At 41.8% G+C, this 25,064-nt stretch overlaps 1 protein-coding gene across 8 annotated transcripts in view; it reads right to left on the bottom strand.

Annotated features, from left to right (window-relative positions):
- PDXDC1 (pyridoxal dependent decarboxylase domain containing 1) overlaps positions 1–25,064 on the bottom strand; it is a 51,996-nt gene that overhangs the window by 3,259 nt on the left and 23,673 nt on the right. For 5 of the 8 annotated variants that reach the window (XM_036917884.2, XM_036917878.2, XM_036917879.2 and 2 more), the window contains exons 7-22: positions 23,178–23,246; positions 22,298–22,376; positions 19,222–19,306; positions 18,269–18,317; positions 18,015–18,116; positions 16,974–17,099; positions 14,041–14,091; positions 9,134–9,197; positions 7,306–7,394; positions 6,212–6,317; positions 4,614–4,785; positions 3,209–3,327; positions 2,795–2,916; positions 1,581–1,673; positions 1,400–1,496; positions 406–510 (exon numbers count right to left, since the gene is read on the bottom strand). In XM_036917884.2, coding sequence (XP_036773779.1) covers positions 406–510; positions 1,400–1,496; positions 1,581–1,673; positions 2,795–2,916; positions 3,209–3,327; positions 4,614–4,785; positions 6,212–6,317; positions 7,306–7,394; positions 9,134–9,197; positions 14,041–14,091; positions 16,974–17,099; positions 18,015–18,116; positions 18,269–18,317; positions 19,222–19,306; positions 22,298–22,376; positions 23,178–23,246 — 1,528 coding nt within the window. The other 3 variants (XM_057486939.1, XR_005031276.2, XR_008992101.1) reach the window with 3 other exon arrangements.

Genomic DNA, 25,064 nt, shown 5'->3' with positions numbered 1-25,064 from the left:
GGAGCTACTGGCTCTGAAGCACTTCAGTGATGAGGCGAGAAGTGGGAGCTGACAGCACACCAACCTGCCCCTAAGGCTGGGAACTTGTGAGGTCCCCTTCATCAGGAAAAGCTCAGGAGAGTAAACAGGTTAAATGTGGTGCCAGCTCTCAAGACCCTAAATTCCCTCCCCGAGTGCTAGCAGTACTTCTCCCAAGGCGAAAGCTCAAGGCCACTGGACAGGTTAAAGGGACAGTTGGTCTTAACTGAAGAGAAATAGGGCTTTGGGCTAAAGAACCAAGAGAACAGGAAAGCAGGCAACTTCAAAAAGGAAAACTGTTAGATGATGCAAAGGTCTATTTTCCCAAGAGAAGTAAAGCCAGTTTTTTCCAGTGCTAACAAACTCAAGCATGGAGATGTACTGTACCTGGGAGTCTCTGTTTAGCTCGAGTGCCTGAGGGGGTCTGAGGCGGAGTTACTCCTGTTCCTTGTGCTTTGTAGACATACGTGTGTTCTGTGGACTCGAGAGAGCCTGCCAGGGAGACAGCGGGGTATGTGGAAGCTCCCGGCACAGGCGGCCCTGGGAGATGCCTCCCACTCAGCCTCGGTCCCTAATGCGCTTCCTCTAGCTATTCAGCCTTGCTCACTGATGGAGACTCCAGTACTCCTGACACAGGCCAGGGGCTGGAGAAAACCATCTCGTAGCTGTGCTCATGAAAAAGCATTTCATCTTTGTCTCCCCAAGTATCCCGTGGACATGTGAAAACACTCAACCCAAGAGGAAAATACTTCAGCAACACGGAACAGATGCCTCTTTGCTAAAGTCTGAGGCTTGGTAGGTTTAAGTCAGAGCATCTCTTGTGGTCATATGATAATGTAGCCCTCATTTCCTGGAGACGGGGTAAGGATTGGGGCCCCAGGTCCAAGGAATTACTCCCCCTGGTAGAATAAGAAAGGAGGAATCCTGTAGTTGGATGTCATCTTCCCCAAATCCCAGCAACCGGTACCGGTAATACTTGGTGGTTGCCTGGTTTGAAATAAAATGGTCCAGTGTTAAGGGCTACAGTCTTCTAATTTCCCCCACAAAAGCAGCCCTTTGCTGGGGTGAAACTCTGAGGACTACAAGGAGTATCAACACAGAACCAAAATGCCAAGGCACACTGTCTAGACTGAATGCTGAGTGAACACGTCCTCACTGGACTCCAGGAGGCATGGGTGACGGGCATCTGCTTAGGCGCCCTTCGGGAGAGGGAAGACGACAGTCCTGGGCAGACAACTCCTGTCTCCTCAGAGTCCTGTACGCTCCCAGTACTAAGCCATGGGGTATGTACAAGGTGCCTCAGCAGGTGTGTGGGATCCCACAGCATCTGGTCAAAATGCTCATGCTTAGTGAGGCCTGGGAGGAAGTGAGTTGGTCCTACCTGCTGTTAGGTTGAAAGTTCTTCCCTTCTGTGAAGCTTGTACTGGAGAAAACCAATTCAGCACAGTTCCTACCACAGGGATCTGCCGCAACACTCCCTACAAAATATAACATTGCTCAGGACCATCGTGTTGAATCCAGCTCCCAGTCTGACCCAAGCGGGAGGCCATCTGCAGCCTTACCTCTTCCATAAGGCGCTCCTCGTTTGCCCTCTGCAGCTGAACCTGAGCTTCCTGAATTCCTTTCCGGACCACTTCGGTCATGTTTTCCAGAAGCTGTGTTAAGACAAAGAAAGGCATTACTAGGTTTCTTGCCTGGGGCCTAGAAGAACTATTAACACAGCCCTGGGGACAATCTTCAAAAGTATGTGAGTAAATGGAATTCTGCACTTTTTTTTTTCTTATTGACAGCTTTATTTATGTAATTCAAATACAATGCAGTTCACCCACTTAACATGTACAATTCAGTGGTTCTGGTATATTTAGAGTTGTGAATCATCACAATTTAGAACATTTCCATCAAACCAAAAAGAAACCCCATATTCATTAGCAGTCACTCCCCATTCCCCTAAGTTCTCCCAACCCTAATAATTTTTTTTTATTAAGGTTTCATATGAAAAACATTGTGGTTATTACATTTACCCATATTCTCAAGTCCCCACCACAACCCCACTGAATTCTGCACTTATAAACATCAGTATAAAAATAAATCGAAGAGGATAAAATCCTCAAGGAGATCTAGGCACATATATTGGTGACAAGCCTCATTTGCCAAGGAACAGAGAGGCTATTTCAACTGTCCCCTGATCTGAATGTCGTATAAATATAAAATAGACACACTGCTCAACATTTGTGGACACAGAAAACCACATGGCCCAGGTTTCTGTCTTTCAGGCCTGTGGGGCTTTGGTCCCTTTTCTCTCTCCTGAGTGACTCCTGGTGACTCAAATCCCTGGTTTGGAGAACATCCCTTAGGCCTCACAGCCTGGTCCTCCATGCCAACTGGCCAGTAGAAGCAGGTCTGTTACGGATGGAAAGTTCTGTGATCACAAACACATGCCTCATTTAGCCTCAGGAGTCAGCTACACCCAGGAAGTCCTCCTGACCCTGCCAGACAGGTGAATGTGTCCTGACTTCTCCATAGCACTGCCTACCTCACGTGGTTGAATGGATCTTTCCCACAGGCCCGCAAATCCATGGAGGGGACACAGGGTGTCAAATCCACCTGGCGTTCCTGACGCCTGGCACAATGCCGAGCTCACAGGAAGCATGTAAAAACTTAAGGGCAAAGAATGAATGAACAGACATTTCCTGAGGGTAGCTTCTTCCTTTGTGACTCTAGCTAGTTGCCCAGGGAAAACCCAGAAAAGGATGAGACACTGATTAGTCTTACAGACCCTTGAGTTTTCCTCAATTTCTCGGGCTGTGACTACAATGGTCTCCACCAGTTCAGTAACATCTAGGTCGTCAGTCGCCATGCCAATGTAGATACAGCTCTTCATGCTTTTATACTCAGGGCCTGCAGGAAGAGACAACAGACTGACCTTGGTCCCAAGTCCCCTGCTTGATTCAGACACAGCTGCTCTCCAGTGAAACGGCATGACCGTACAAAGGGGCCTCCAGTACAGGGCGAGGACGGTGGCTCCGATGAGGCCGTGGGCAGCCCAGAGACACTGCACGGGGGGAGGGTGGGGGTGACCTCCCCTGAGGAGAACCAGCCATTTCCTCCAAGGAGACAGAGCCCATTTCCTTAAGTCAATTAGAAGATGGCCTTCCAAAGTCCCCAGGAGACTTACAAAAGCAGTAATTACCCATTTTAAATGTAAGGTCAGATTCCAGTTCATTTAACTTTTTCAGGAGTCCAGCATGGATTTTTTCCCCTTCTGGATCTAATTTCAAACTGCTCTTATCATCATTAGCATGTTCATACCTATAAACAATACAAAATAACAGTATTTCAGTCTAAAAGAGCAGGGCTGCACACTCCAGTTTGAAAAAGACAGATACACCCCTATGTTAATCGCTGCACTATTTACAATAGCCAAGATATGGAAGCAATCTAAATGTCCATCAGTAGATGAATGGATAAAGAAGATGTGGTACATATACACAATGGAATATTACTCAGCTGTAAGAAAAAAACAGATCCTACCATTTGCAACAACATGGATGGAGCTAGAGGGTATTATGCTCAGTGAAATAAGCCAGGCGGAGAAAGACAAGTACCAAATGATTTCACTCATATGTGGAGTATAAGAACAAAAGAAAACTGAAGGAACAAAACAGCAGCAGAAGCACAGAACCCAAGAATGGACTAACAGTTACCAAAGGGAAAGGGACTGGGGAGGACGGGTGGGAAGGGAGGGAGAAGGGCAGGAAAAAAGAAAGGGGGCATTACGATTAGCATGTATAGTGCGTGGGGGGCACCGGGAGGGCTGTGCAACCCAGAGAAGACAAATAGTGATTTTACAGCATCTTACTACGTTGATGGACAGTGACTGTGAAGGGGTATGTGGGGAGGACTTGGTGAAGGGGGGAACCTAGTAAACATAATGTTCTCTCTGTAATTGTAGATTAATGATACCAAAAACAAACAAACAAACAAAAAAAACAGGGCTGCAGCGGAGCATCAGCCACTAGGGTTACCAGCTACAGGGAGTGAGACAGACGGGCAGGCACAGGAGCAGCGCCAGTGCCTCACCATCAAAAACTTTCAAGAATGCACAAGGAAAACCCAAGTCTCTAGGTCCATAATATTTAGAGAGAAAGGTCTGAAAATCTCAACACCTGTAATAGAAAAAGGAGGCTTCCCTCATCCTGAAGAGACGGGGAGCCACCAAGTCCCCCCCACCTCACAGGACAGAGGGGCTTGCTCCACTGGGGAGCTGGACTCCTTTCCTTGTGGTCTGTGATTCTTTAGACACCGCGGATAGTAACCATTAACCATCTGTCAGCCTCTCCCCTCATGTACCTTCTCCTGATAACCTCAAGCTGGCACAGAAAAAGAACAGCTCTCACTTCACTGAGCACCATGGCAGGCCATGATGCCTGCCGCTCTGTGCTTTGTAAATGCCCAGATCATCTCACTGAATTTTCTTGAGACGTGTACACTGGGACTGCACGTTCACCTGAGATCTCTAAGCTGGCTCACAATGACTCATCCATGGTGTCTGTACAGCAACAGGAGTTAACGTGCAGTGGCCACTGAAGCCATACCTGACAGCCCCTATGCCAGGCCAGTTAGGGTCTTCCACATGTAAGAGCCCTGCGGTTCCTGTCACCTCCTGCTTGAACTCCTCTCGCAACTGTAGTGTGCAAGTCAGGACTGGCAGCTTGCTCCGTATGCAGGCCACGAGCTGATCCACATCCTCTCCCCGAGTACCTAAAACTGAAAATGTTCACAGAATGTTGGAGAAATGCTTCAGGAATGGCTACAGATGAGATGGCAGTCTCCAACCTCTACCATCAGAAAGGTCCCCGGCTCTAGAGACACACAATTAGCTGGCACTGAGAAATTAAAAAAAAAAGCCACTAGATCCAGCTATGCAAGAACAAGTGTTAAAAATTAATACAGCTGGCTGTTCCAGGTGTAGGCAGTTTTTCTTAAACAGAGGACATAATTAGCCCCTCTGATTTAATACACAATGAGATCCATTGTAGAATCGGCTTCTCACAGAGACACTCTGCTTAAGTCAGGTTATAAACATACCGCAGGTTACAAAGAGGCAAGCACACGCTTGTCTCTCTACATTAACTTCATGAAGAGAAATGGACTTTAGTGGGTCTGTGGTGGGAGGCTACACGTCTCTTCTGAAGGTCAGCCCGAGGGAGCTCAGGGCCCCACCACCTTTCCCTGTGACCTCTCGAAGCCTCAACACAGTCTGCCTCGGGGTCCTCGGATGGCTTCTCTGGTTTCTGAGACTAAGCCCCTGGGGTGGGAGGGGCTTGGGCTGAGGAGGGGAGACGCCTACAGATCCGAGGCCACCAGCCTTCTTCCCAATGGCTTTTCTTTGCAGGACAAGTGTGTGCATTTCTCTACTTTGATGTCTTTGAGGAAATATCTTTCCAAAAATATTGAAAACATCTCATGAAAAACCAAACATTTTCTGAAAATGTTTAAGGCATCTCAGAAAAAAGCACAACCATATTTTTAATTCTTTTTCAGCTTATTGTTAACTCCTAGTATATAATATGCCAAGCACTATCTAAGGCATTTCGTATGTGTATCTCATTTTAATCTTCATACTGCTACCATGCGGTAGTGGGGAACAGGTCTAGAAATCAAGTTACTCAAGGTCCCACAGGTTATGAAGTGGCCAGGGGGATATGTACCCGGGATTTTGTTGTAAAAATCCATGTACTTTCAGTGTACTGTTTTCTCCAACATCTAAAACAGTGAATTTCAACCTTTGTTGGCCTATCTGAATCACCAGGAGAGCTTTGAAAAACACAGATGCCCAGGCTCCATTCCAAGTAAACCAGAATCTGTAGGTGGTGCCCAGCCTCTGGGAGTCCGCAAGCTCTGCAGGGACTCTAGTGTGCAGCCTGGACTGAGAACCACTGAAGAGAAATCAGAGGTCACAAGACATCAAAACACAGGAATTCAAGTGACTTCAGGGGTTCCTATTTCTGAGAAGTTATCCTGTAAGGCTAATTCACTTAGATTTAGCCCAAAAGAAAAGAAAAAGCCTCTCCAAGAAGAGAGGACAGACTATGACAAGGGAAAGCTGATCCATCTCAAACCCGCAGCCTGGACTTCAGCAGCCTGTCCCCGCTGTTCCCCAGGAGTACAGGCATCGGCCGAGCTCACTCACCCGCCGCTGTCAGCAAAGGGCTGAACCGCACGCACACACCCTCCACCTCCAGGTCCACGACAGTGAGGCCGCTGGTGGGTACCAGCTGTTTCAGCTCTTCTCCCAGCTGCAGGGACAAGGGTGGAGTGAATATGCTCCGCAGGAGGGAATCGACATCTTCAGACCTTCCCCCACCCACTTAGCCCAACCCAGGAGGCTCGTGGACAGCTAGTTTCCTTTAATTTTTTAAAAATTCTCTTTGAATAGTTATGGTAACTTAAAAATGGTGAATTTTACATTTTTTATTACTAAAAAATACAAGTTCATTGTAGAAAAATCTAGGAAATACTGTAAACCAAAAGAATAATATAACAGTTACCCACAATACATCTGAGAAACCCCCACTGTTAGCTGACATATGGTACCCACCCTGGGCCTTTATGTGTGTGTGTATATATTTTCTGTTGTCATAAAACATGACATTCTACATGCTGTGCAGTAACCTGCATTTTCTCATGTAATTTATGATGACCATTTCCCTTCTACTGTAAACATCCAGCTACATGGTTTATGCTATTTTGAATGTCACTTCTTGGATGTACCGTAACTTACTCAACAAACCCCTGAGGCTGGGTATGTCCCACATCTTGCTAGGATTGATACTACTGTGGTGAACATCCTTACATTGCTTAGAACATTCTTTAAACTAAAATTTTGGAGGTTTAATTTCAGTGTCAAAAGGTAGCTGAAGTGTAATGCCTTTGATGCGTACCGCCAGAGGTGTTCAGGGGTCTCTGGTTTACGTGCCTGCTGACATTGCCACGGGCGCTCATCAGAGTTCCCGCGTGGCTGTGTGGTTCCTATTCTGCAGGCTGTTTCACAGTTCAAACAGCAGCAAGGAAATGCTCACATGAGGACATGGAGGGAACGATGCTGAGAGGACTTGCCGAAGTCACACAGTGCAGGAGGCAGTGGTCTGATTAAGTAGCCCCCAGTGAAACCTAGCACCTTCCCATGAAGCTCCCGGACTCCTGCGGGTCTGATTTCCCAGACATGACCACGTGTCATCCCAACCATCTGGGAGGTAGGAAAGAGTTCACAACCACCATTCTTACCCAGCGATTCAGTGCATCACATGAGTGTCTCTCTCGGCCAACTGTGGAGGGAGCCATGCTGGGGACAGAGACAGCTTTAAGCCCTGGATCTGACACCAAAACATAGAAAGGGGATTCACTCCCAGAAACACAGCAAAAATATGCAGCTTCCCAACCCCATTTCACTTAGTGCCTAACGTTAATCCAAGAGAAAAGTCTCAAATGGTACAGAAATCAAATGTGTATCTCACAATGAATGGCTAACAAAATGTGGTCTACCCATACAAGGGAGTACTACTTAGCCTTAAGAAGGAAGAAAAGTCTGTCACATGCTCAACACAGATGAATCTTGAGGATATGATGCTCAGTGAAATAAGCCAGTCACAGAAGAACAAATACTGCATGACTCCACTATGTGAAGAACTTGGAGCAAATTCACAGCAACAGAGAACAGAGTGGTTGCCAGGGGCTGGGAGGGGAGGAAATGGGGAGTTCCTGTGTAACAGACACAGAGTTCAGATCCACACGATGAAAAAGTTCTGGGAAGCTGCTGTACAACAATGTGAATACACTGAACACTACTGAAATGTACAGTTAAAATGGTTAAGATGGTAATTTTTATTTTTTACCACAATTAAAAAAATGTGGATCTTATAGAGGGTTTAGTGTTTCCACATTTTCCTCATGAAAAATTTAACACTTGAATATTTTCACATGAGAAAAATTCTTAATTTCATTTAAAAAGTTTACTTTTCAAGGATTTTTGAGTTATCAACTATCCTACCAAGCACTGTGCAAAGTAAACCAGAGAATCCAATAGCATCCAGACTGGGGCTTCACGCAGAATTACCCTCCTGGGTGCCTACATGGGCCAGGCACCAGTCCAGGAATGTGGGAATAAGGCAGACAAGGTTTTTGTCACCTTGGTGTTTACATTCTATGGAAGAAAAACCATAGAGAAAGAAACGAGATCACTCTGTTCCGTTGTTAGTGCCTGAAAGATGGTGAGGATGCTAATGTAACGTGAGGGAGTCACTTTAGACAGGACGACACAGAAGGGTTCTCGGAGGCGGTGGACCCCACGGAGACCTGAATGGTGAGAAGGAGCCAGCCAGAAGCACGAGGGGAAATGAGTCTGGAGCAAAGGGAACAGTAAGTGTGAAGATCTTGCTCTAGGAAAGTGGAGTGTTCTAGAAACTCAGAGTGGACCAGTCTGACACAAGCACAGTGAGCAAGAGGGAAAGTGGCCTGAGAGGAAGTTGGAGAGGAAGGCAAGGGCTAGAACCCACAGCCCTACAAGGCCTGGTGCAGAGCCCGGCCCTTCTTCAGCTGAAACAATAAGATACCAAAGGGCTCTGGGCAGGAAGTGACACAATGTGACTTCTATTTTTCACCCTCACTCTAACTGCCATGTGGAGAGTGGTCTGGAATGGGAAGTGAGATCACGGGTTTGAGGGGCTGTGGCTGTCTAGGTGAAAAATAACAGTGCCTTGGACTAGCCAGGTGGCTTTGGGATGTTCTTTAAAGAAGAGGTTCCTGGATCCAACCTATGCAATCAAAGTATCTAGGTAGTAGTGCCCCCCAAACCGTATTTTCAGGTGACTCTTTCTCATTCATTCCAGCACTAGTCCAGGGACTACCATTTGGAAACCACTGGCTTAGTCATAGTAAAATGCTAAGGCCTTTAGGTCTGGAGTTCTTGTGAAAATTACTGATTTTTTTTTTCTGAAATGATGATTAAGGATTTTAGCATTCAAAATATTTTGTAGTATCAATTTAGTTTGAAATGGTTTAAAATTCAAAGCCCTTAAACATGGATAGAAAAAGAACGCATTTTAACATCACCTACCCGAGCCTGGCAATTCCTGGAAAAATCTGAACACCACTACTGGAGAACTGAGTTCATCTTCCACCTGAAAAATGGAATCTGATATTACCAAGTAATAGTAAATCCCAGATATCTATAAAATGAAGCAGAGAATTTGCAAATAGGCTAGAGGTGTTGTGTTTTCTTAATGGCACACAAAAAAGTTCAAAGGTTAACTTCAGTTGCTAGAGAAACAAAAATCAAGCACTTAGTACAATTCTTAGAAATCCTTATAAGCCAGTTCCAAGAATAAACTGCTGAATTATAGTATTCAACTGGTATAGTACTGGTACATTAAAATGAAAGGAGGAAAACTTAATAACAGGTCTAACATTCAAGATCAAAAAAAGGAACAAGTGGAACTAGAACCAGTGTTGAGAGCCAAAGATTTCAAGAATCCAGAAACTAACTCAAGCAGGAAGACTGGAACCATTTATACTCATAGAAAAAAAGCAAGCAAGCAGTTTCCTCACACTGTAAACTTTCAGACCAGGAGGCAAGTCCTACTGGCAATGCAGATAACCATGTAGTCTAGAAGTGAATATTTATTTTGTAAATCACTGAAGCAGTACTTATATTCAGGACGGGCATTGGACAACTTCATGACGGATTTTGTAACAGATGAGAACACTCCCTGCACTAAGCCAAGCCAGCACGAAGTCCACGCGTTCCACAGAACAAACGCTGGGGGGCCACCTGCTTCGCCATGGGTCAGGACACAAAGGGAGTGGCACTGCCCTTGGCAGATGGAAGTACTGGGGAGGGGAGGGTCACTGGGCGGGGGGAAGATCTCTAAGAACTCAACAGTCCCAGTACTACAAAATTCTAGTCATAAGACCTGCTTTTCAAGGCTCTGCATGTGATGTTTCACTCATGGAAATGCTAACTTGGAAAGACAGGAAGTAGGTAGCCCCAAATCTTCTCTACTAACTCTTCAAAGGACCATGGGGATATGATTCAGATCAAGCAAGTTGTACATTCAAATCTGCCAATTACTTATTGAGCTGATTCCTGTGCTTTCACATCTCTTATCTAACTTCACATAAACAAATCTATTAGTACTTTTGAAGTTAGAGGGACTTAAAATTCAAATCGAATGGAGTAAGCCCAATAAAGTAGGAACAAAGTGACAAACTTCTACACCCATTCCCCCATCCTGTTAGGATAAGGCAGAATGATTTGACTGCCAGACTTTTATGTATGGTCTAATATAATAAGTCTTTTGTTTCTTGTTTCCTTGAGCTTGGTGGTCTCAAATGTCAGTGTGCCTAAGAAATACTGCACAGGGTTATGTGCAAAGAATTCTGGTTCTAGCAAATACTGAAATCATCAATTCTAAATATCTGAAATGCTGGGTAAAACATAACTGATAAATAAAAAAAGTTTAAACCACTGCTAAGCTCACAAAAATGGTGAATCCAGACAGACGAGAAAACAGAATATGGTAAGCTGAACTGCAGGGTCTGAGGAGGGAAGCACACATGGGGCCTGGAACTTGGCTTCAAGTCCAGGGTCTTGGGTCTTAAGGCCCATGTGAAGGACAGTGGTGAGTGTGCATTAAGCCGGGACCCTCGAAGAGTATCCCTACCAGAAAGATGGGGAGAAAAACCACCCATCAATCAACAAGAAAGCTTAACTCTGTGTGAGGCTCTGTATAGGGAGAAAAATCCTACTGTCAGGTGTGCACTGCACCTGACTTCAGTGTCCTGTGTGGGGCAGGCTTCCTAGAGTTGTGAAATGAACTTAAGGAAATGTACCCAGGTCAGTCAGACAAGAAAAGAAATACCCAGGTCATAACCAAAGGCACAGCACACAAAGGGAGCAAGAATCAGTGGACACAGCTGAGGGAACGGTCTGTGTCCTTTAGATCTGAGAACTACAAGCACTGGAAACCGGCTCTCATAACCACACTTACACAGAGAAATGAAGGACCAGAAACCATGAAAGAGGATTAAAGAAGACAGAATGACTTGAAAAAGAAGAGAAGAACTGAAGAGAACATCCGGAAATGGAAAAGTAGTCAACCCAAAGTAAAGGCGCCATGAATGGGTTAAACAGCAGGTAGATGCGGCTCAGGAGCAAATTACTGGTCAAAGAGCTGGAGAAATGCCAAGGAAGGCAGCAAAGAACGATGGAAAGGACCAGAGATACTGACAGAAGATGGCACAGTGTTCAATACATAGTTAACAGAAATTTCAGAAGGTAAGATGAGAGAGAGAGGTCATATTTGAAAATGAATTTTACAAGATTAAAAAAAAAAATAAAGGTATCTTCAGGTTAAATAAGCAAAGTCCCAAGCAGGATTAAAAAAAAAATCTTCACTTTATCATTATATATATATATATATATATATATCAAATATATTATGGTGAAGGTAGAACACTAAGGACAAAGAAAATCTTAAAAGCCAACAGAGATGTAAACTGGCTCCACAGGAGCATTTGGAGATTTCCAGGTCTAAGGTGACAATATTAGCTTTTCTCCTTACATGTTGACTTTAGGATGTAACCCAAATGCTGGATGGGAGTACAGTAAAATAACAGCCAGTAGTGCAACTGCTGAGAAGGCCTGAACTGGTACACTGATAAGACAAGGTCACAAAGGCCACCCTCAGAGCCTGGAGAAGGCCTTGGTGATGCCGGTGGGGAGTGCGGGACGTGGGTCTGCTTCTGGGGAGGTGAGAGGCTCCTGAGGGCTCTCCAGATGGGAACTTGGAGAAGGGAATGACTGTGCTGTAGAGACAGTTGTTCTGTGAGGGCCTGGGTTCAGGTCTCAGCTTTGCCGCATACCAGTTATGGGACTCTGGACACATAACTCATCTGAGCAACAGAAAGGGGACTAACACTCTTCTAGTGACTTGTGAGGAGTCAAGGACTCAGTATCCATGGAAGTGCTAAACAAATACTGTGGTGAGAGCAAAGTGACTCCGACCATTACTTTTATGATGACTTACCATCTTAACTTTGCTTTTCTAAACATGATCTGATACACCCCTTGTAACAAGCCAAAAGCCACTGGACCAGTAATGTCCCCTGTAAACTAACCTGAGAGAGAATGGTCTGCTGGTTAAGAACCAGGGTTTGGAGTGTGAATCCCAGCTTTACCACTTCCTGGCTGCGCGGCCTGGCAACTCACTTAACTTATCTGTGCCTCAGTTTCCTCTGCAGTAAAAATGGAAAAGCTACTGCAGCCAACTCATTGATTAGGTTTAATTTATTCACACTTGAATACCTACTCTATACCAAGGACTATAGCTGGCATAGGACATAAAACCATATAAAAACACAGACAAAGTCCCTGCCTTTCTGAAGCTTCTACAAGAAAAAACAGACAATGAACAAACATATGAGATGACTTCAGGCAGTAGTAAATGCAGTGAAGAAGGGAAAACCCTGGGCATTAAGTGTGTATGGTGGTGGGGGTTGTTTTACACAGAATGGTCAGGGAAGGCCTGAGGAGGTGATATGTGAACAGAAATGTGAAGGATGAGAAAACAGGCATGAAAAGATCAAGGGGAACAGTGTTTCCAGGTAGAGGGGACAAGTACAAAAGAGGCTACTGTGAGGATTAAATAACGCATGTAAGGTACCAGCACTGTGCCAGGTACACGGGCAGCATTTACAAAAACAGCAGCTGTGATGGCCACAGTGACTGCCAGGCCACGATGCCTCAGGGTGCCTGCCATGTACTGTATCCCTTGCTGAGAAAAGCAGCCACTGGAAAGAGGGATGGAGCAGGGCTTATGTGGACCATATGTGGCCTTACAAAGATGCTCCAAACCAACTGGTGATTAACTAGTCGTCAGATCTTCCCTGTTTGGAGGAGAAAGAGAGAGGAGAGGCAACATGAGGAAGACCATGATGACTCTCAGCAAGGGAGGGACAGAAAGTACACAGGGCCAGCACTGCCCTGATTCCAACCAGCTGCTCACTCTTGTCCTGCTTTTGCGGTTCTCTGTGTGTAATCAAAGGAGTCTGACATGCCATCCCTGACTGCTGAGCTTGCAGGCTTAGGCGGCTGAGAGAATGACTCAATGTCCCAGGGCCCGCCATGGGAGGGCTGAAATTGGAGCCCAAGTCTCCCAACTTATATTCATCCCTCTGCTTCTTCAGTAGTCCTCTCTCCTCTTCCCAGATAGAACTCGGTCAGCTCCATCAATGACTAGGCACCGTGCCCCGACTCAGAAGGCCACATGGAGGCAGCCCCCTTTTCAGCTGCTTAACTGACAATGTGCTAACAGAGACAAACTGCACTAACTTGATCCCCAAATAAGCTCAAATAGTAGTTTTAAACATAACTGTACCCTGCACAATTGTCTGAGACAAAACATGAAAACATTCAAACCCAAAGTGATAGAACATCCTCATTCTACTGTCTAGTAATTATGCCTCAAGGAGCAATTTGGTAGATTCCATTGTCTTTTAAGAAGATACCAGGGGAAGACAGGAATAAGGGCACTTGTTTTCCTCCTCCTTATTCTCCTTTGTGCAAATGAAAATTCTGGGGTCAGAAGGCTTCAGAAAGAGTAGCCTGAGGCATCCTGAGAGATAAAATGATTTTTCATTTCAGGAAGATGAGCGTTCTAAAATCACTGGGCAGGTGAAGTCGATGGTGTTTATTAGATCTTTGTGTAACTGTAAGGAAGTTTTAATGGAATAAAACCATAAATGATTATACAAAAAGCACTGTATGGGTTCAGTGTATGATGTAAATTTCTAGTCTTTATGCTTCCTAAGGAATTAGGTCATCAGTACATGCATGATTCTCTTCCAAAGAATGTGGTTTTACTGGAGCTGCCACAATTCCACTGACATGCACCAAATCTGGAGAAAATCTAAGTTGATGTTAAAAGTTATTTACTTCAAAACAGCTCAAATTATATACTATACCAAGATTTTGATGTGGTTCACTTTCTTCAAACTTTCTTGCAATCGTTGACTCTGCAAATGATGAAAAAAGGCTATGTAATTTCATTAGACTGACACAATATATTAAGAAGTGGTTTTCCTAAGGGTTTTTGAAGGTCTGCAAACAAGGTTCTCAAGCAGATAAAGCCATATGCATCTTTGAGTTAGGCTGCCAATTTTTGTATTTCAACATCTGCAAATATTCTTCAGTCTTTCAGTTAAGAGTTATAGTTAGTGGTTCCAGAAAAGCTCTTTCTAATGAGACATATGTAAATTTGTCATATGAGCAATATAAGTCATTCATTCAAAAACTATTGAACACAAGGTTACAAAACCAGAGATAAGTGGGACTACATCAAACTAGAAAATTTCTGCACAGTGAAGGAAATCATCAACAAGATGAAAAGGCAACCTACTGAATGGGAGAAAATGTTTGCAAATAATTTATCTGATATGGGGTTAATATGCAAAGTATATAAAGAACTCTTACAACTCAACAACAAAAATGAAAAAACCTTCATAATCTGATTAAAAAATGGGCAGAGGATCTGAATAGACATTTTTCCAAAGAAGAGTCAGAGCTGGCAAAAAGTATATGAAAAGATGCTCAACATCTGTAATCATCAGGGAAATACAAATCAAAACCAGTGAGATATCATCTCACACGTTAGAATGGCTATTATCAAAAACACAAGAATAACAAGGGTTGGCGAGGATGTGGAGAAAAGGGACACTGTTGGTAGGAATGTCAATTGGTGCAGCCACCATGGAAGGAAATATGGAGGTTCCTCAAAAAATTAAACATAGAACTACCATACGACCCAGCAATATCACTTCTGGGTATTTATTTGGGAAACAAAAAACACTGATTTGAAAATATATATGCTCTTTCCTGCCCATGCCCACAGCAGCATTATTTTCAATGGCCAAGACATGGAGACAACAGTGTCCACTGATGGGATGAATGGATAAAGCAGCTGCGGCATATTTTTACAATGGAATACTATTTAGCAAAAAAAAAAATCCTGCCATTTGTGATAACACAGATGGACCTTGAGAGGATTATGCTAAATGAAATAAGTCAGAGAAAGACAAATACCATATGATCTCACTTATTGTATGTATTATCTAAAACAATTAAAAAAAACCAAGCTCATAGTTACAAAGAACAGATAGGTGGGTGCCAGAGACAGGGGGTGGGCAAAATGAGGGGAGAGGTCCAGAAGGCAAAAATTTCTGGTTATAAAGTCCGTCCTGGGTTTGTAATGTACAGTATGGTGACTATAGTTAATAATACTGTAATGCATTTAAAAGTTGCTAAAAGTCCTCATAAAAAAGTTTTGTTTGAACTATGCATGGTGACAGACATTAACTAGGACTTTATTATTGTAATCATTTAATAATATAAACAAATATCAAATCCTGTTTTATACCTGAAACTAATATAATGTTAAATGTCAATTACACCTCAAACAAAACAAAACAAAACCATTACTAAGTGCAAAGTGTGCAAGGCACGGTACCCAATGTTGGCGGGAGGGGAGGTCCTCATGAAAACTAATTCCTACTACATTGTTACAGGGGACCTGACAATCTAGTGAAGTTGAGGGGGGCACATGGGCCACTGTAGGTACAGTGCCTCCCAGTGCCTGGCACTGAGTAAATGCTCAGTGACTGTTCCCTCTGAAGATGACACAGATGATGAGGAAGAGGAGGAAGCTGACCTTTGCTCTCAGGGCACCTAAGACCTGTACACAGATAACCATATCTGTTAAACTTCCATGCCATTTAACATGTGCATTTAGCAGTGGTGAGTCACCAGGAGGACATCATTCAGGTCCTCGGGAGGGTCTGAGTGCAGCTGCAGTGGCTATTTGCAGGAGGTGCCAGAGCTGCAGCACCCTTGGGGTTTGGGAGTTCATGTTATCATTATTTTCCTGCACTCCAGAAGCCAAAGGGAATTGGAAAAACTCTCTCTTGAGTGGACAAACCTTCCCCAAATTGGTGAAGTTACTGTGGCAATAAAGTTACACAGCTTCTCCTTCCAAAGAACCAAACCACAAGAGGTGAGGCAAAAGCCCAGAGAGAAAACTTAGAAAAATGTGGTACTTTTGTGAATGAACATAATGAACACAAACCTTAAAATTATTTAATGTAAAAATCAAACTGCTTCATTTAGAATGCTTCTGTTACATTAGAATCTCACATTAGAATGAAGTCTCCTGACATGATGAACCAAAGGACTACAGCTACAGTAATAAGAAAGTACCACTTTTTTTAAATATAAAAAGGACACTTGAGGAAGTGCTAATTCCCAAGAATATATTTAAAACAAAGATTTCTTTTTAAATTTATTTGCCTAGCTTCCTATATGATTAGGCACTGCTATAAGAGCCTTACATGTATGGACCCATTAAGTCCTTGTAGTAGTTTTGTTATGTCATCATCCCTTTTACATGTATGAAACCAGAGGTGTAGGGAGGCACTTATCATGCCTTTTATATTCAAGCAAGACTGAGCTCTCAAATTGCATTAACAGGACATTTTTCGCTTGCTAAACTGCAGCACACCCCACCAGAACACCCCAAAAAGTGAAGCAGAACTGTCCCAGAGCCTTGCAGTTTGGGAGACCAAGCCAGCTGGTATTAAAAATCTACGTTATCTGTAATTCACCACCAACCTCAAGAGTCAGGCCATCCAGTGGGACACTTGCTTCATCTGGACACAAATGCTGGGACCACCCCAGAAGTTTCTCCCAGAACTTTGAACAAGAAGTGTACACATACAGGGCAATTAGTTTGCCTGCTTATAAGACAACAAGGTACTGGGTAGAGGTAAATCAATGAAGTATTTTTCTGTCTCTGCTTTTGCCATGGAGTACATATGACTCATTCAAACCTCAGGTTTCTACTTACCAGCTGACAGGCATGCTTAATTCTCTCCACAATCCCATCAAGTCCCAAATATTGTAAAGATAACCACAGTGGCAGGGCACGGAGTTTGTCTGTTGGCTTATTTGATGTAAGACCGGCAACTAAAGTCTAAAAAAGTCAGTATGGGTTTGTTAATCAAAGCCAAAGAAATAAAAAAGCAGAATTAACTTTTTACATTTACGACACACTTAGTACATGTCAGATGCTATGCCAGGCACTCGGCTTGTATTACTCATCTGATCATCCAACAAGCCCATGAAGTAAGTATTCCAGGCAACTTGGCTCAGAGACCTTGACTCGTCCAAGAGTTCATGGCTAAGACGTGGAAAAGCCAGGATGAGAATCCAGATGGGTCACATCCCAGAGCCAGAGCTCTTAGCCACTCAAGAGGCAGCCACTTATGAGGCTGCTCTGAGCATCCTTGAATACCTGGCCATTAGCAACTGAGCAAGACAAGAACTGTTCTAGCAAGAATCACTTAAAGTTTATTTTGCATGTTCCTATCACTGATTCACTATCAAAAACCACTGCTATGCTTTAAAAAAGTCACAACCTTCTAGACAATGCAGATAAAGCTTGAACTACTCCAACAGTAATACTACTTCTAGGAAGCTAGGCTAAGGAAATAATTTGGAACACAGAAAGATGCTCATTATTTGATGCTCATTATTTCATTAACAAAAACTTGAAAACACCATGAAAGTTCACAAATGGAGACTGATTAGTGTATTTAAGCGACAAGATATTATGCAGTCAAAATATCAGAACAAGTTCCTCGCTTGCTAAACTGCAGCACAATCATGTTTTTCACAACCGGAACACCCCAAACAGTGAAGGAGACCCAGAGCCTTGCAGTACGGGGAAAATAAATAGAAAAAATATACAGTACAAGTTCATTTATATTAAAAACATTTTTTTTAAGTCACAGAAGTGGCAAAGGAAATCTGTCACTTTTTCCTTTGCTTTCTGTTCTTTGGACCCAGACCTAATAATGACTAGCCACTCCCCTCTACCTCAGCTCACCAAGGCAGGGTCGTCATGTTTATACAGGGTGACTGCAGGGACAGCAGGCAGACCCAGCCATGGGCCCGGAGTCAGTGTCATGCTGTCACACTTGGTTGCGGCCTACCAGAGAGAGAACGACTTTTTGTTAGACTATCAGAAGACACCAAACCCAGCACCCTCCTCCATTCAAAAAAACTGTGAAAAGCCATCAGGGAGTAAGTGATACTAAATTCCTTGTTATAAACACAGTATTCAGTAAATCAACAACATACCAGCACTGATGAGGAGACGTAACCTAGAGCCAATGTTGCCAGATTCACACTAGAAGAAAAAACACCAATCTAAGAACTAATCATTTACTGCTGCTTATTCACTAAGTATATACTTAAAAAAAAAAAAAAAGGCTGTGCTGTTCCAAGCTGACATTTAAATGTCTTTTAGTTGTTATTAGCTTTTGTAACAGTAACAGAAAATGTGGATATGCAAATTTCAGGAGAACCTTGAAATGCATTTTAATCAAAACGTGTTTCAGGGGAGGCCTCCTACTTCGTCAGTGTACTATCGCGTTTTATGTCTTGCACAGCTATTTGTGTTCCAGTCATCGTTCATTCCCAAAGGGATCAAATGAAAAGAACCTCCCCATATGAGGGGCTGGGTCTGAGCTACTCTGGCCACCCTGCACCTTCTACCCTCTTCTCGGCACTCCCACAGCTTTCTGGGGACCCAGTGTCTGCTCTCGCAGACCACAGCTTTGGGCAGAGGAGACACCACCTATTTGTGTCAGAGGTGGGCAAATAGCCCAAACTGGCAGAGCATTACTTTTCCCTGGCCACAGTGACTGGTCCAGTATGAGGCTTTGCTGGGACTTCTGACCCACTGGACACAAACCTGGAAAGAAGGCTGGAGTTGCTGCAGCTACTTTGCACTATAACAGTGAAGTCTCTCTATGGACGAGCCAAAAGGGAGGAAATAAGGCCAAGTGATGGGGTAAGAGGCAGTAGGAAGACTCTGAGTCCTCCTGTGTGGTGCTGTACCTAAAGCCAATCCTAAGACTGGTCTTTTCAGTTATGGGAGCCAATAAAACCTCCTCTTGCTTCTGTCAGTTTGGGTTCTTTTGTTATCTGTGACCCCAAGAGCCCGTGGTGACAAACGCCTGACACGTGAGAGCCTGGATCTCTGCTCTCCACGAGAACTGCAGGCAGAGCCGACCTCAGGCCCCACTCACCCCTCCACGTGCAGCCACACGCCGTACTGCTCACACAGTTCTTTCAAACGCCCAATCTTATCCGTGTGCCCTACGGCTGCAGTTCCTAAGATAAAACACAAAAAAGGATACTGAAAGGGACAAATATTTTCTAAGTCTTTACATGACTTTTCCAAGTTATATTCACAAGCATTTGTAACTGTTATAGACTACATGAACTGCAATTAATATGAAGTCTGTTTTATCTCATACAGACAAGCTATAGTACTTTCATCCTGGTAGCACTTGCCCAAGATAGCTATTTCCGCTTTATTACGTTTTGTCACTTTCTGGGTTATTTTTATTTAGATGTGTCCTCTATAAGAAATACATATATAAATTTGGGGTTTTATTAACCCAATTTGAGGGTTTGTTTTCATACAGAATAGGCATTCTGAAGCCAGTTTAAACACATTAAACACTGGAAGCCATCCCATGGGGATCTGTTTACACTGGTCTTGCTGGGCAGATCCCTCTTCACAGAGCAAGAGGAAAACATGGAGCCATGGGCTCTCCCAATGTCCTAAACGTCCAGTTAGCAGAATCTCCCCTAGTAAGACTTTAAATCCCCACCAACCGCCTCAACAAAGACTACTAATGCAAGTGGGTCCTTCGCGAGGTTTTTCAGGGAAAACGTTTCCCCATACACAATTCTGTCTCAAATTAAAAAAAAAAAATGTAATGAACACATCTGGTTTAGCTGAAACAAGATCAAAGGCGAATGCAGGGTTGGGTCACTTGGCCCTTCCGTTCCATCAAAGCATAAGGCACAGGGCTGCATTCCAGTGACTTGACCACACCGGATTCTCTTCCTGCCTTTGGGCAGTCTGATGGCTCACCTCTGGGATGCACACTCTGGCAAGAGCAATGTAGTCACCATCAGGCTGGCAAGTCATCAGTCACATGTAAATTGAAGCCTCGCCCATCTATCAAGTGACTAAATATGAGTGGATTTACATTTCTTTTTAAACATACAATATGCCAAGTTATACCACAAGTGGTTTTCCTGCTAGCAATAAGATAGGTATGTTTTTTTCCCTGTTTATTCTTAATTTTAAAATAATCAGCTTTATTGGTTGAAGTTTATCTTACATAGAATAAAATGCTGCCTCGCCCTAGATAAACCTGACCTGTTTTCTGTCACTCTAGTTCTATCTTTTTAATGGAATCATACACTATGCAACTTGTTTTGTTGTCTGGCTTTTTGTACTTAAGAGTTTTGAAATTATTCAATCAGATCTCCCCATGTTGACATGTTGTTATGTATGTATATGCTATGACATGTGTATATGTTTATCAGTTATTCCCGTTAACCGCTTAGCATACCATGATATATACCACAATTTATCCTTTTACCAGATGAAGGACATCTGGATTGTTTCCTGTTGCATACAATTCTTTGCGTGAACATGTTTTCATTTCTCTTTGATAAATACCTAGAAGTGGGACTAATGGGTCATATGGTAATTTTATGTTTAACCTTTTGAGGAACTTACAGCTTATACTTCATATATTTTCTTTGGTGAAAATATCCAAAATCTCTTGTCATTTAAAAAATTGTATTGTTTGCCTAAATACTGAATTATAAAACTCCTTCATATATATATATATATACACACATGTATATATACACACATATATATACATACACATATAAAGATTTAAAAAATATATATATAAAGTTTTATATTTATTATATATATTTTAGATACAGCTTGTCAGAAAAATGTTTTGCAAATATTTTCTCCTTGTCTGTAATGTGCCTTTCCACTTTCTTAACAGTCTTTTGAACAACAAAAGCTTTTAATTTTTGACAAAGTCCCATTTATGGTTCATGCCTTTTGTGTCCTAAGAAATCTCTGCCTAACCTAATGTTACAAAGATCTTCTATATTTTCTTCTGGAAGTTTTGTTTTGGCTCTTATGTTTAGTCTATGAACAATTTATAATTAATTTTTGTATGCAGAGTTAAAGTTCAATTTTCTTCCACATGGATATCCAACTGTTCCAAGACCACTGGTGGGAAACTATCCTTTCGCTCTTGAAATTACTTGGGTATCTTTGTAAAAAATCAAGTGACTATATACATAGGAGTCTTTCTGAACTCTCCATTCTCTTCAGTTAATCTCATACTTTGCTTGATTATTTGTAGGTTTATAGTTAAAGTCTAAAAGTCAGATAGAATAAGCTTTCCAATTTTGTTTTTCAAAATTGTTTCAGCTATTCTTAGATCCTCTGTATTTCCACAAAAATTTTAGAATCAGCTTATCAATTTCTATAAGAAATTGGTAGGTGAATATTTTGATAGGGATTGAGTTGAATCTATAGATTAATTTGGGGAGATCTGATTGAATAATGTTGAGTCTTCCAACCCACGCACACTGCACGTCACTCCATTTATTTGGATCTTCTTGAACTTCTCTCAGCAACATTTTGTAGTTTTCAGTGTATAGATCTTGCATCTTGCCTATATGTTGTTAAATTTATCCATAAAGTTTTCATCTTTTGATGCTTTTAATGAATGGCATTTTAAATTCAATTTCAGTTGTTCATTGCTAGTATGATCCTGTAACCTTGATAGATTCTTATTTTTTCCAATGGCTTTTCTTTGGTTTCCTTAGGACTTTCCATCTATACAGTAACACCATCTGCAAATAAAGTCAGTTTGTTTTTCCTTTCTAATCTGTGCACCATTTAATTATTTTTCTTGCCGCTTTGCACTGTCTAGAACTTCTAAGTGCAATGCTGAATACAATAAGCAGAGCAGAAAGTGGGAGCTGACCTATCTTCAAGGTGGACTCTTCGTGTGACATTTACAAATTCAATTTAGAACGGAAACACTTATAGCCTAAGGGAAAACTTAGCACAAACAAAACAACTCCCAAAACAAATGATTAATGGGAATCAGAAGGAGCCAACTTTAGTGTGATTTTCATCAAAATGCTGATAGACTATCTTAAACATGTGGCACATTAACATTTCTTAAGCCATTTTTAAGCTAAGTGCCTTGTCTCTCTCTTATATGTCCAAAATGGAAGATTTGGGTTTGTGATACCTACCAGCATTTGCAACAAGCAACAGAGGCAGTTTTCCTTGTTCTATATCATCTTTAATCAGTTTCTCCAGGAAGGCAACATCCTGGGATTAAAAAAACAAACCGCAAAAAATAAGGTGCCAGCATAAAAGCTATACAATGAAAAACTGTAACTTCCAAAAGAACAGATGACTCTCAAAATAAATCACTCAAGTCAGTTCTTAATTCTTGATAATTCTTCCATTTCCTCTAGCCATAGATATGAAAATCAAATAGTTTTCTTTTGAGGACTAACTAGAAAAATCAGTAAATAAGATTAAAATTAAAACTTTATATATAGGACCAACATTTCTCTAGTTTTAAATACTCATGCTTAAGAAAATGATCTCTCAACTCCTCCAAAATAGCCAGAACCGTATCTGTAATATTACTCATTGATATATTTGAACCAGAAAACCCAACTACCTTGAAACAAAGAAACGCAGAACCCTAAACATCTCTTTTGCTTCTGGCTTCAGCACAGAAAGGCTCAACACTTGCATGTTTAAACATAAATGCAGAATCCAATTTTGATTACAATGAAGAACCTCATTTTCAAAATCTGCCCATTCATAAATCCAGGCAACGATAACCATTTCAAAGGATGCACTTTAGAAGGAATTTCTGGTGCTTAACTGGACGCCATGTTTCTACTGACAGCAGGCTATATAGTGATTACAAGGTTCTTTAAGGGCCAACCTTCATGGGCATTCAAACCTGGAAGCATGTATTATACAATGGAAAGATCTAAGCAATAAATGAATACACTAATAATTATCTGGAGGCCAGCAAACAGAACTTCAATTGAAGGAAGACACAATTTCAAAACACAATTCTGTATTATTTTTCAAACCAAAAGAACTCACCATCTGATGCTGGGATCCAAACATAGTGTTACAGGGCACACGACACAAACAGGGGAAAGGCAAGCCAAGCTGCAAGAAGAAACACAATTTTACAAGACAGACATTAGTCACCACTTACTTATGCCCCCCAAAGATTGTTGCTCTAAGAAAAGTCACAGTTATTCTTCCTAAATAATCTCTCATTAGAAACTCTTAATATTACATATTGATGTTAAAGTACATCTCTTAGTCAAGCCAAAAAAAGGATGAATTCCCAGGAGCTGAGATGTCTTACAAGAGGATACAGACAATGTAAAATTTCTAATGAGTTAACAAAGGAGCAACTATCAACTCATTTTCTAAATGAGTAACTATCTTTGCTATATTCTAGAATATACCAAAAACAAAAACACTTCCAAACTGAAAAACAAGTGAGCCCTGAGCATTCTGGGGGATGATTTAGGATCCTTCCTCCAAGCATGAGTGGTAAAGAACACCAGCGAATGGCATTCAAAGAACAGTATCTTATTTATGGGTCTACCCACTCCTAAAAAGCAGTAAATATGGACTAGCAGACTTACATTTTGTAAGAGAAATGAAATGAAGTCAGTGTTACAGATGGAGATAGTAATTGTATTTTATATTCCTCATTTTTAGCTTCCAAATCCTTGAGTTCATACTTTCAGGGATTTTTTTAAATGGTTACAGCATACTGCTCTGTATAACCAAGATTTGGTAGTATTTAAAGATAAAAAATTTAATAAGCACTTTATATACACTATTTACCCTTAAGGGATTTTTCTTGTAAATTATGAAAATGAAACTCAGGTAAAACCATTAAAAAAGAAAGAAATTAAGAGTGAAAGTGAGCCAATGTAATAATGTGCATAAACTACATTTAAAATAGAAAGGGAAAAAAGTAAAAATGCCCCCCAAAAGCCACTGATCCACCACTGTTCACAGTTTAGTATGTAACCTTCCAAATGTTTTCTAGGGGTAAACATATTTTTCTAGATATTAAAAGTATACCTATATATGTAATAAGCATGTACACATTAAAAAAAATCTGAATATGACCATCTTATATATACTGTTGTCACCTGCCTTTCTCAGTTAACAGAATACCTTTACTTATCTTTTGAAAACTGGATTACTGTCCCAAGACAGCCTGGGGTCCCTAAAAGCCTGGCCTTCAGTAGGTATTTAATAAGGAATTGGTTTCATGTTTCCACAGAGATGTTATAAAACTCCCTATTCTGTACACCCTCAAGAAGAGGACATAATTTCTTACCACCAGTGATCACAACTCAGAATCAACCTACATCCCCAAGTTTTCCCCCATAGGGACCTAAGTTTCTCCCCAGGATCCCTCCACCTTACAAAAGACAAACCCTCCAATTCTATGGGTTTTGCTTAAAACATTCTTGGCCAAGAGGCTTAACAATTTCTTGCTCAAGGTAGCCCCCTACATGCACCATGAACTTAAAAAATGGTAATGCTCTTTGATCTAGTAATTGTAGATTGACTGAAAATCTGTCTGAAGAATATAACCCTGAGCACAGAAAAAGCTTTATGCACAAAGACATCCATAACAGTGCTCTACAGAGAGCATTCACCTGAAAATGGTCATAGGAAGCAAAGAATACAAACACTCTAGCTGTCCTAAAGGGAAATAGTTAAAATAGCACGTATTTATTTGAAGGAATATTGTAAAGACATTAACAATAAGCTTTACTTTGAAGAATTGTTAAAACATGATATGCACCTGTTACAGTAGTAAGAGACAAAAGCCAAATATTACCATGTAAAAACACATGCTCTTTGATTAAAGTCTGGAAAGAAACAAAGTGAAATGTTGACTGTGGTTGCCTTTGGGCAACTTAGAAAAAAATTTATCTAAATTCATGA

This window comes from Manis pentadactyla, chromosome 10, assembly GCF_030020395.1.
Source record: "Manis pentadactyla isolate mManPen7 chromosome 10, mManPen7.hap1, whole genome shotgun sequence".
NCBI classification, from domain to species: Eukaryota; Metazoa; Chordata; class Mammalia; order Pholidota; family Manidae; genus Manis; species Manis pentadactyla.
This window is presented reverse-complemented; position numbering and strand designations above follow the sequence as displayed.